General features: G+C 32.8%; 1 protein-coding gene across 1 annotated transcript in view; it reads left to right on the forward strand.

Annotated features, from left to right (window-relative positions):
- The window catches only part of Ugt50B3 (UDP-glycosyltransferase family 50 member B3), a 118221-nt gene that overhangs the window by 102987 nt on the left and 1390 nt on the right, over positions 1–13844 (forward strand). Inside the window, exons 3-5 of the mRNA XM_089642363.1 lie at positions 7692–7875; positions 9742–10242; positions 10949–11180. Of these exons, the coding sequence (XP_089498489.1) occupies positions 7692–7875; positions 9742–10242; positions 10949–11180 (917 nt within the window). The remainder of the gene's footprint in view (positions 1–7691; positions 7876–9741; positions 10243–10948; positions 11181–13844) is intronic.

The raw sequence follows: 13844 nt of genomic DNA on the forward strand, positions 1-13844 counted from the left end.
ATCCGTGAGTAGTGTTTTACCATAATCAGTAGTCGTGAAAATTGACTTTAATGTAAAAAACGAGTCAAGTTTCGAGTCGTTCGTTGAGTTCATTCAGTGAAGGATTTGGGCGACATCAACAGCCGCCACGAAACCCCTTCCTACTTTCCACAAGATAACAATATTTCACACTGATATTGCAAGGAATGTAGACTCTATTACTCTATATAATTCAATGGTTAGTGGCAGTATTGTTACAATAGTATGGTGATATAAATATTTTGATGTAAACACAGTACCAAAAGCGTTGCCTGCATACGGTATATTTCAAACTTCAACTTCGGTGAAATTGAAAATACTTTATTGCAATACTTTGCGAATTATCAAATTTGATTTCACTTCAGGGTTTCACTTGTCGTCCCTTTTTTGCTAAAAAACAGTAGAAGGCGTGATCAAGACATAAGGCTGTTTCTTATTGATGTTTCTCAATGACATTACGTTCGGAAATACGTACATTACTTGTACACCAATAAATAGTCCTTAGTACGAGTTGATCTCATCGATTCTTAATCGCGCAACCTGTGCCGCGTCGTCAATTTAAATCGCATCCAAATCAAATACAAATTAATACAAAAATTGAATAAATAAAAAACAGAAACTAACACGGATCATCGTCACAAGTCAACCAACATAATTGTATTATTGGTGTGTGAAAATCGGTGAAATCAATCATGAGTGTGAAAGATTCAAGTTTATTTTACGTGTTTGATGTGTAACATGCGTGATGTTAAGCAAAAACGTAAATATTGTCATATGAGTGAGTGTTGTTTTTTATCAACACACAAAAATACCATACCACAACCATAATATACATTTTAGGAACATCGTATTTACAATAGCAAGTCGATGTGAGAAGTACAAATATTATTTGAAATTGAAATAACAGCGGTGAAGAATATGCTTGCAATCAAAAGAAATCCCTCCCTCTTAGATTATGTTTACTTAAACGTAAGCCAGGTTGGTTGTGATAGTTATTAGTTTTAAAAATGTTAATTGTGATGCCAGGTAGATCGCGATAGCTTGTTTCTACAAATAATGGGTCGTAGTGATGCCAGTTGGTTCGCGATTTTTGCTATAATAAAATGGGTCGTTGTGATGCCAGATGGTCGTAGTAATGTGAGGTGGGTCGCGATAGTTTGTTATTCTAAAATAACAAACTATTATATGAACCTTCGTCCAAAACAATTTCGATATAACGCGACATAGTGAATATCGTTTTCGTTGTTCATGTATGATTTAAGTGTGGATAATCTGCACTGAAGATATTTTAGTCATCTCATATGCGATGTTTGACCTCACTATGCCCAATACGCCAATACCCACTTCGTGTAAATATGCGCACATTTGGCATTGCGACACAATCTCACTTGTGATAAGCGTCACGTAACCAATATTATTCTGAGGAACTTAACGTATCATATACATGACTTTTTTTTATAATAAATACGACAGTATTTCTTCTTTTGAAAACCGTCTGAATGCGAAAGTAAATCTGTCATTTCACAACATCAGATCTGTCAACGTAAATATGAAAATAAATACTGAAGAGCAATAGCGTGAAACAGAGAACGGAATTGAATGCCAAAATTCTTTCAATATTGTCGGGTCATGTATTACACAATAACTCTTCGCATTGATGAAATATTAAAATTTTAGTGAAATGCATCATCAAGGGAGCTACAAAAAAATTAAACTGGTGAAAGCGCTGCTTGAAATGGGCATTACCTGGGTTTGATGACCAGATGTGAATAGCCAGGTACTTTACAACCCTCCTTGCCCTTTCAGTCTCAGTCTCACAACATATCTTGGAGATGCCTTAGTCCTCTGGCTTCGGGGGTTAAAGTTGAGAATCAAGGTTATAGACACGGAAGATCCAAATTTGCGCAAATTGTGCAAAAACAAAACAAAAGAAACTTTATAAATTGCAGCAACCGCCGTCTAGCTCATAAATAAGCTTTTGAACATAAGATTTATGTACGAAAATATAAGCTTTAAGTTCCGCTCTGAATTTTGTTGAGATATCTGCCATCTACAAAGTGCATGGGGGAGTTCATTTTGTCCCTCAGAGATTCAAGCTACAGTAGAACCATTTCCGAAGTTAGTTTCTGTTTTAAGCCATCTGATATACTAGTCCCAGGAAGAGATCTATGTACATCATCGACGATCCTTCTATAAGCCGTTCATAAAAATCTTCCTTCTCGCACGTCGTGTATGAAATTAAAAAAGGCAGAAGATATCAGAATGTCGAATGTCTTTAATCATATCCCAATGGATATTTCGCATAATATGTTTCTTTCGAATTTGTGTAACTATTATGGTATTGACAGTTGTCAAAGCAAAAAGAATCTTAAGAGTCTCAAACATTGATATAGGCGCGTATTTACACTTCGTCTTTATATATTCCACTATAAAGGTTCCATTAATTTTAGAAAAATTGTCACTCTCACCCACCAATATATAGCAAGTTAAGATACAAAACGACGTATGTACGTTCCAATGAAATGTTGATATGAGTTCTACCTGGAAATACTTTAACTAAAGCAAATATTTTTTTAACTAATCTCTTAAATGATAATTAATCCACTTATTTTGAAAAGAGTTAATGTGTATAGGGTTAATGTGTATTAGGGTTAACAAGTATACTCGTGGAAGATCACATTTAACCTAGTGTTTGTTTCATCACTTTTAATGAGTTTATATCACGAATTATCATTTTAATGAGTTATCCGGACACATCCGGGAAATGGCATGATACATAGTTAGGTTAAGTTTTACAGGTGTGTTGAAATATCATTTTGATGAGTTTTTGGGTGCCGAAATGGTATGATACTTAGTTAGGTTAGGTTTTAGAGGTGTGTTGAATTATCAATAGCATGGGGGAAATGGCATGATACATAGTTAGGGGCTTTATCAGAGTAAGCTGTTCTATAATGGTACTTGTAGATTAACGTATAATAATATAAAAAACTACTTCTGTTTACAGATTCACGTTCGTCAGGGCTGGAATACACTGAAATTATAACAAAAAACTATATTCCATGAATCATGTATTTCATCAAAATTATGTTAATACGTCATATTACTGATGTGATTTAAACTTTTTGTTAAATTTGTAGTTGTTGTCAGATGTAGTGAATTTGTATTTAAGTTCCTAACAATTTCTTCGTTTATTTCCACTGTTTTGCAGTTCGTATTATATACTTTGAATTGTGTTATTATTGTATAATAGTTAGTAAAGAAACAAAAATCTTTTATTGTAATGTAACAAATAAATCAATAAGTTATTCTACGAACAGGCTACTTAGAGAGTGTGAAATAGCACCTTAATCAGCTTAAATATTAATTTCGATATCTACTCGCACTTGAAGGCTTCCGTGGTCAAGTGGTAAGGCTCTCACGCAAGTAAATTTTATTCGATTAAATTGTGTTATTTCACAATTTAATCACTTTCCAGAGTAGAAGATACTCTCGGTACCACCCTGGTGAAAGACCACAATTCAGAATTGAAACGTTGCTTGAAATGGCTTTAGCCATGTTTGGTGACTAGATCTGAATGGCCAGGTTATCCCTCACCTTCCTTTTCTCATTGCCCTCCCCACTACTTTCAGTCTCAATTGTTGATGCCATAGTCTCACTGACTCCAGACGGTTGCGAGCAGTTGGGACTCTTGTGCGATATTCACGTAAAAAAATGAATTAATGGTTTTAAACTTTTTTTCATAATTTCATTTTTTTCATGAAGATTTTTCATTTTGGGAGACACTTAGGGAGATTTAAACTCAATATTAAATTACTACTAACTTTATTCTGCATCGACCTAATTACCATTTCCACGTGCGGTGGAAACAAACACAATACATGAAGCTGAATCAGTCGCATGAAAGAATGCAATTTTTTTTTTTTTTTTTTTTTTTTTTTGTTACATACATGGTTTTAAAATACAAATTATGTTTTTTACATACATATTAAAAAAAGAAAGAAACAATGCGAATTACAGAAAAGTATATGTACACATGCACATATGTATACATATATAGTGTATTACACACCATACATAACATACACACACAATACACGTACACACACACGAGTTCATAAACAGCATATACATAAAAATAATAATATGCATAAATGTATGATAGCAAAAAAATCCCACATAGGCATCGCCAGTTCGTGGGTTTTCCTCTCATTGTTTGCGGCTGTCTTGCATCAAATGAACAATGCGATCAACAACCAGTCATTAATCTTATCCGTGTGTGATATTTTAGTTTTCCATTGTCAGCGAAATTAAAATGAATAATTAAAATAATAATGAAAGCTTGGGCTCAAAGATTTAGATAATCATTCGCTTCAGACCCTTGTAGGGGGAATTTTAAGGAGAATGCAAAATCCTGAGTTCGTTCCACAGCTGTGCTTTTGAACACAGGACCGATTCGTTAGAATGATTCATTTTCATTTCAGCCGTGAGTAAATGCTGGAAACACAGTTAACATTTTTGTCTCCCGGCTGTCATTTTGGAATTTTTTGTCAACAGGAAACGGTGACAGTTATTCGGGACATCTTCCAACAAAATATTAACACAGCTTTCCCGATTGCATTTCGTAAGGAGAGAGGGAATCTGTCAAAGAATAGACCATATTTTCACGGAGATAATTTCCAGGTGTCAAGGGAGCCTCACAATGTACTGTAAATAAACAGCTACCAAACAGAAGAGTAGGGTCTACTTGGAATCTGTAAAGGGTTAGAAGTTATTTTGAAACCATTATATTTTCTGTGGGCTCTGATAACTAAACTTTGTAGTTTGATCAATGGATCCGTCCACACGAATCCCACACAACCCAATAAACCGCTCCCAAATACCAAAAGGGCAAAATATAGGGTATGGGCCTTCATCAATGTTCGTGTATTTATTAACTTATTTGGAAGTTTGGAGAAACTCTTGTGGACGGAACCATAGAAAAACCATTGTTGGAAAGATTGCTTTCATTGAAGGTGAGAAAAAAATTGTCATTAAGTTTCCACTTGGCCACTCTGACGTCAGTGCACTTAGTTGAAAAAAATCGCTTGGTAAAGTAGTTATAAGATTATAACATAATGTAAAAGCAAATGTATACTCGTACGAACGAACAGTAGGTTATTTCGCCATACATTTCTGTTAATCGATGCAGCAGTGCAGCGGTGCATTTTTTTTAACAAATTTGTTAACATCTCAATAAGGGGCCTTTATCGCAAGCCGAAAATTACAACCAGTCAACTTTTTCACTTTATTAAAGAACAAATATTTCACGAGTAAAAGTTTCAGCTAGTTTTCACAATGAAAAAAAAACTGGTGACATTTTAAACTACTTAACCAATTGATTGTATAAATTTGTTGATTTAACCCTGCAAAACCTGGCATAAACGTGAAATACTTACTTTGTTTGTTACTTTGGCTACTTTATTTTTTACGGAATGGAGCGATACGTAGGTATATTTGACATGGTCTTGAATTAGAATAATGGTACTTGATTTCAAAATTAATTTTAAAAATTACAAAAATCAAATCAAATCATACATTATTAAGAATTGTCTTTATATCTTCAAAGAAAATAAATGTAGGTATGTGATTTTCATTCCTAAATCTACATAATACAGCTTTATACAGCACTGTTTCCTGATACAATCACCCCAAGGGCGCTCCTGAACCCCTAATATAATAATAATAAATCCAATCTCTTTACTGAAAAACACTGTTTTACAAATTCAAATCAAATTTCTAGTATTATAAGACTGTGTTCAACTAATAATAACATTCTCTCTGATATATATATATCGTCAATCGTAACGAAAATCAGTATAAACTCTCTATTAGAAATGTATTCAACCCTACTCTTAGATTCAACTCAACTAAACCTAACTACATAAAATGTAATTTATTTATTTATTTATTTATTTATTTATTTATTTATTTATTTATATATAATTTGTACATTTATTTATAACAATTACAGGTAATAAAGCCTAAGACGTTATAATTGTACCATTTATGCAGTAATGATGTATTATGTAATGACATGAATAATGGAGTATCTTTTTTATAATTATATAGAATGTTATATTTGATTGCAATAATGTTTGATTGTTTACATACTGTATTAGTATAATGAAATCTATAATTGGTCCTCAACTTCTTCATTAGTTCTAAAAACACCAATACTAATCTCGTAATTGTTACTTTACTGCGGCATTTTATAGTTTTTTTACGTGAATGCCGCATTTACGTCAGTCCCTACTGTTCCTTACCGTCTGGAGCCAGTGAGTCTACGGCATCCTCGAATGTGGAATGTTGTAATTTTGAAGATGGTGGGGAGGGGAATGAGTTGAGATAAACAAAACAATAATTTGTTCTCAATCAACAACTTTTACTATGAAATTTAGGGTAAACCCAGCCAAAGTACGAATGCATTGTTTTCTTCCACAAACTATTTACACGAATTATTACTTACGGGTCATAAAAAATTCTGTACGAATATCGTCATCCACGATATAAACACACGCACTTCATGTTTTAAAATGTTTGAGATAGGTACCTAATAATAATTTTAGTAAAGTATAAAATTTCTACCAATTTAAATTATGATGTTTTGCGAGGGTTAACATTTAACATTCTCTCCACAATCGATTCGGACCGAAACGTTGATCGAACGCATAAAAACAATTATCTTCCGAAACGCCATCGAAACGTGACGAATGAGGACTATTAATTAAAAACAGGTTCGTGCCTTTACCTCTACTTGATAAAATTCCAGAAATAAAATGATTAATTTATAGCCTCTACGATACGGCACGTTTCGCGAATAAAATATGTATGGTGCCTTAACTGAAAATTATTGCAGTTATTTTTTGCTAATTACGTGATACCATGAAGATATTCTCATTTTCGAAGATGGACAATCGATTTAAAGGTACCTGAAGATGTCAGTTACACCGAGAGTGAAATTTGTAGCAAGAAACTGTCCAAAATATAAATAATGTCAATGCAAGCATTTTAAGTTATTATTTCACAATTATAAAAAGGAGATATTTCAATGTAGGAAATTTTACGTAATAAGAAGAGTTTTCGTATAATATTTGTCTCTTACTTAAAGCTGAAAATGAAGAGAAATCTGTAACTTATTTTTGTTACATATCTTAAATTACGTATTTATGAATATACATGTCGCAAGGATCATTTCTTTGAAGAATAAACTGCGTTTGGGTAACTCCTGAAAATCACATAAAACAAGTTTAAAAAAAAAAAAATCAGAAAAAGTAGCCAAGGTTATGAATCATTTCCTGCTGTATGTGAAATTGCTTCATTGCGTTTTTATTTCTTGTACCTATATAAATGGCTAACTTTCTACAGCGCTGTTTCTTGATGTCGCTGTTACTAAACTCCTAACATAATAATATATCACCGACGGTTTAAACTGTACGCTTTATCAATGTTATATTCTGAAATCGGAATTGATATGTTCATTGATGTCCAAAAATTGCACTTCCCCCACTGTATTCACTTTCCCTGATTCTCATTATTGAAATGTTCATACTGTCATGTACATCAGCTGCTACTAGAAATCTATATCCAAGGAATTTTTTAATATAAAATTTTTACCATGGTTTTTTTTCCATCAGAGACCACAACGTGACTTTTGTGAGTGCCTTCCCCGCTGACTTCCACCTTCCAGGACTCGATGAGGTAACTCCAGCAGGCCTGGTCTTCTATGTGAGGAACTACACCAACTGGGACCTGGTGGGAGCCAGACTCAAGGGAGAAGAGGCTTTAACTCCGCAGAAAATTTTCAGATATCCCTATGAGGTACTGAACAGTTTATTTTATAATTAATTTTATATATAAAATCCAACCCACCTTTAGATTGTGAATATATTGAATGTTTTTAATGATTATCAAATCAAAAATGTAATTATATTTTCATAAATATTAATTTTACTAATACATTCCATATAGAGAGAACCGTTTTTTGTTGAACTGACTAACCATCAAGCAATTTTTTACCGCAGAGTGGGCAATCTGTATATCGGCACACATTCCATGCATCGTCTCATATAATATAATGCCCTCTTCCGTTTTTGTCGTTGTTTATAAATTCACTTTAGCCCGGAGGACATTTCTAATTATAGACCCATTTCACTCTTATCTAATATATCGAAAATTTTTGAAAAAATTGTTAAAAAAAGACTAACTGCATTCTTAAAAAAAAACTCGATTATAAATGAAAATCAATTCGGTTTCACAGAGGGAAAAAGTACCCAAGATGCCATTGCAAAAATTTCATCTAGTATTCAGAGTGCCCTGGACAAATCAAATAAATGTATAGGAATTTTTATTGATTTAAAGAAAGCATTTGACAGCATTTCCCATGAAAAACTTATATTAAAATTAAAAGAAAATGGCATTGACCACTTAGCTCTTAAATGGATAGAAAGCTACTTAACAGAGAGACCTCAAATTGTAAAATTAAACCAAACCTTTAGTACACCACTAACAAGTACATTTGGCATTCCTCAAGGCACGGTCCTCGGACCATTACTATTTCTAATGTATGTAAATGACAGTTTCCAACAGAAAATCAAAGGTGAATTAATCTCTTATGCCGATGATACTGTCTTATTAATAAAAGGTCAAACATGGGAACTAGTTAACAAACTTGCAAATGAATGTATTAATATCTTAAAATCATGGTTTGATAATAACCTACTCACACTTAATGCCAAAAAAACAACATATGTATTATTTTCACTACAAAAAATACCTAAACACAAAGTAAATATCATAATCCATAATGAAAATTGTGACAATGTCAACTGTAAACTACTTAATCCTATTTGTACTGTAATCAACTCTTCTTCTGAAATTAAATATCTTGGTGTGATCATCGATGAAAATTTGAAATGGAAAAGCCATATTACGGAGTTAGTAAAGAGAATAAGGAAATGTATATATATATTTGTTAGGTTAAGAAATATTTTAAATGTGAAAATACTAAAAAATGTATATTATGCTCTTGTCCACTCCCTGCTTATTTACGGAATCATAGGTTGGGGAGGATCTTATAAAAACAACCTACACTCAGTAAAAGTCTCACAAAAAATTATTATAAAGGTAATACTTAAAAAAAACTCTACTTTCCCAACAAAATTGCTTTTTAAATTGTTTCCAGTACCAAATATTGATGATATATTTAAGCAAACTTCAATTATAAAAATGTGTAAAGAAAAAAATAACACAGAATATCAAGAATTTTACAAACTGATGAGAAATGGAAATCAATTTATTACGCCAATCTTTAAAACAACTCAAATGCAAAACCATTATATTTACCAAGCCATAAAAAACTACAATAATCTCCCTTCCGAATTGCGCTGTATTACGAACCAACAAGAACAAATAAATAAAATCAAACTTTTTTTCCAAAAAAACTTATATTAAAAAAAATATGTATATATATATATAATATTTATATTTTACACATAACATTGAATCTAAGTAAGAATCGTGGCTCCCTTATCAGGCACAAGAGCTCCTCTTTTCTGATAAGGTATACATGACCAACTATGTACCTAAATATGATATATTGCAAAATATGTATGATTTAATGTAACTATGATCTATATTAAAATAATAAAAAAAAAACTAAAAAAAAACTTTATATTTGTCCTATAGGTGTGTGAAGCCTTTCTCGAAGACCACGAAACCAAAGAACTCATCCACTCCGGGAAGCAGTACGACCTGTTCATCCTCGACGGGGCCTACCCAGAATGCGCCCTGGGGATGGTCAACCACTTCAAGGTCCCCTTCATCTACATCAACACCGTGGGCTTCTACACGGGGTCCATTTCCAACTCTGGTTCCCCTACTCCCTACTCCGTCACTCCATTCTTCACGAGGCCTTTCACAGATTCTATGGGACTCGGTGACAGAATGCTCAACGCCGGATGGCACATGTTGTCTCAAGTGATGCACAGTCTGGTGGTCAACGTTTTCCTCCAAGATATCCTCAGGAAGCACTTTGGTCCTTCGGTCCCGCACGTTTATGACTTGGGGAAGAATGTTAGCTTCATTCTGCAGAATGGACACTACACAGTTACGTACCCAAGACCGTACTTGCCGAATGTGGCAGAGATTGCCTGCATCCACTGCAAACCGGCCAAACCATTGAATAAGGTAAAAAATCAATTCAATTAACATTAATTTAAATTCATTATTCCAGCAGGTACGACAACTTGGCTTTGTAAAAAAGCTTTCAAGATTTCGCAGCTTTTTGCAGGGATTTAATTAACTAGAATATATTTTAACACATTCGTTCGCTAATTAGCCGTGTGTCAGCTTTATAAATCCATAATTTTGCTGTATTTTTTAAAACATTCAGCCAATTTTACTGAAGATTCTTATTTATTTACACACAATTTTACATGAAAGGTACCTACAATAATAATATTGGGACTGTTAGTATTTTTGTCTTTTCATTGTATTTAAAGGACATTGGTCTCTATTATCAAATATATATGGCATTTAATTTACATAGCAACATAATACAAGCACACTAGCGTCTAAATTCACCTCAAAGAATGACGAAATATACGCGTGTGTTTTAATCGGATATTTAAGGTATAAATCGCAAAAACTACAACTTTGCTAATTTAACTACATTTCTATTTTTATTCGTTAAATACCTTAATATATAAGTTAGCATTTATGGGACACAAAGTTGAACCTGAGATTTTATTAAACTTTTACAATTATTTGGTCGCTCCGTTGGAAAAAACTTCCAGAACTTTCTTTAATCATTTGTGATATTATTAAAGTCAGCACTGTATTTAATATTTTCAATAATATTCTTCAAATTTACGATGACTTTCATAATTTTAAGGAACTCGAAGACTTCATAAACCAGGGCGGCGACAGCGGTTTCATCTTTGTGTCCATGGGTTCTTCTGTGAAAGCCTCTAACATGCCCGAGGAGCTGAGGAAACTGCTCGTGAGGACGTTCAGCAGGCTGCCGCACCAGGTCCTATGGAAGTGGGAAGACGACTCCAGGGGAATGGCAGACCTGCCCCATAACGTGATGCTGAGCAGGTGGCTACCGCAACAGGATTTATTAGGTAATTGTGATAAAGTCGTGGCTTCATAATTTACGTGACTGGTAGTGCTGTAGTTCCAAAGCGAGAATTAAATTTGGAGCCAATCAACACGAAAAACCCACTTCTCCGAACATCAAAATGGAGTGATGAATTTGGGAAAGATACAGGGTAAGAACGGCAGGTTAACTTATTAAAGGTTATGTACCAAAACTAGGAATACTTAAAATAGGTTAGATCTATGATTTTCTTTATGATTAATTTTACGTAACCACTAACATGCAATTTCTCAAAAATTGTGATTAAATAAAAAAGGTTTCGTTAACTTGGTTCTGGGTCAGAAGCGCGAAATAAATTGGGTTTAAACTGATTTTTTATTCTAAAATACTTTTATGAATCCTTCGTATTTCAATCACATTTTTTTTAAAGTAGGTACCTTTACTAAAAAATCAACTGCATGGATTAAAAGTTTTTTCTGCGGTATAAGTATCTAAAGCTTTTGGTGAAGTGGTTTAAAAATGTTTGAAATTTTGTATTATTTTCAGTTTTTAGTGTTCTTCGAGTATAATAATATTATCATTCGTGTGAGTTATTTTTAATTTAAATTATATAATGTAAGTAGTTTTACCCCCTCCGATACATTATGTGATGCGCCTTATAAGGGTATATAGCTGTAACATCTAACTTAGCCTAATCTAACCGAGAAGAACTTAATAATTTTGAGAGTTACAAAAACAAAGGATTATTGCTAAAAGTAAAATATGTTATACATACAAGGAAGTTAATGTAATCCATCGATTCCATGGGTCTCACATAACTAATTTTAACAACCAAAAGAAATTCCATGTTTTTTGCCATGATAACGTTAGATATTTATTAAATAATGTACTAACGGTCCGCGTAGTAACTAATACTAAAACCATGCGCTAGGAATAGCAGGAAATTTGGAAAGATCGCAGCAGTTAGCGCTAGTGTACTTGAATATCATATGTATATGATTTAAATGCATTTTTGTTAATGGCTCATAAATATGATGTTTGGAGTTATTAAAAAATTATGGTTGAGAAATATGAATACAAAAGGAATTGGGAAAATGGGAGGAAAGGATTTCAGATTATTTCCCAGAACGTATCGTATAACGTATATATCTTCTAAAACTAAAATGCTGATAAGAGAGGTTAACTCAAGTATAGAAATAGTGTTTATTTATATTTATAACGCTATTAAAATAGCTTTTTGTTTAAACTAGACTACACTAACGATTATGACAGATTCCAGAAGTATCACGTAGCCTGATAAAACCACATGCTTATTCCAAATACGAGAATTTTATATTGTTTTGTATTTGTGTACTTTTTAAAGCAAAAACCAGTTTTTATGTTAACTATTCATCACTTAGAAATTCATGTCTAGACGTTCTCGGGGAGCACAAAGCCACAATACAACACATTTTAATTACTATTACTACTTTTAAAAAAAAACTTATTGCATTCCATTGCATAGATAATGACTGACATAATATCCAACTACACCAGTGCCAACGGCTGATTTGATCATTTCAGATTGCCTGCCATTCATTATATTCTCTGTGGGGAATGATTTTTCAAAACATTAAGGACGATGTTTTTTCATGGAAATCGAACAATCGATCAAATTTGATTTTCAAGTTGTATTATATATCATTTTTTGCAGAAGCTTCACAAAACTGAAATAATAACAGAACTTGTATAGAACCTTCACAGAACTTGAAAATCAACATGAAATTTGATGAAACAACCCGTCCTTAGTGTTATTAAACAATAAAGTCAGGTAGTTTAGCAATCCGTGGTAAAATAATATGAAAGCACTCAGCGAACAAAACAAAAACGAACAAACAAAAATTGTTCTACAGATGTTAATACAAATAAAGCTATTATAATATTACTTCGCTCCGTGAAGTGATTACGTGGCCGCTAATGGCTTATATGTAAACTTTTGCTAAATAATATTTAATGAAGTACTCTGGTATTCCATAAACTGCGATAGTAATGAAATAATTGTCTGCCGTGAATGCATTAGAGAATATAAACAACAATCCACTTACGAACAAAACACTAGACAAAGTAACTTGTAAAAGTTATTTGTTTGATTCTTACATCTTTCATTGGGTTAAAAATAACCAATTTGCCAATGAATGCAAAAAAGTTTTCGGTGGTTTTTACATTCTGTCATATCAGTGATATGTCAGTGTTTACAAATGTTATACAATAATCTTGTATGGACGGTGTAAGCAACATGGGTAAACATTATTAAAACAGGGCTGCACTGGCTAATAACACAGCCTCATGGCCTCATCAAACAATGTAGATAAACAGTGTACCTAATGCTAATATTAACGAATGGGCAATAATTTTAGTTTACAAACAAGGCTACAGTTGTAATTTTAAATTTCAATATTTTTTAATGAGTAGACCATTTGGTAAGCCACTTGTCCAAGGTTTTAACCAAAACTGTGGCTCAAACGAGTGCGAAAGAAATGCAGAAAACTATACTATGTACATTACAAATACAACTATTTCAAGTATTAGTACTTCAAATACTATAAAATTGTATAATGCTATTAAGTAAAGTAAACTATTTTTAAGAAATCACACATTCAAAGGTTTCAAAAAAGCTGACAATATTTGAAAAACTTCTAATATCTCCTAT

The sequence above is a fragment of the Hesperophylax consimilis genome, chromosome 18, assembly GCF_061612785.1.
Source record: "Hesperophylax consimilis isolate HC1 chromosome 18, BYU_Hcon_1.0, whole genome shotgun sequence".
NCBI classification, from domain to species: domain Eukaryota; kingdom Metazoa; phylum Arthropoda; class Insecta; order Trichoptera; family Limnephilidae; genus Hesperophylax; species Hesperophylax consimilis.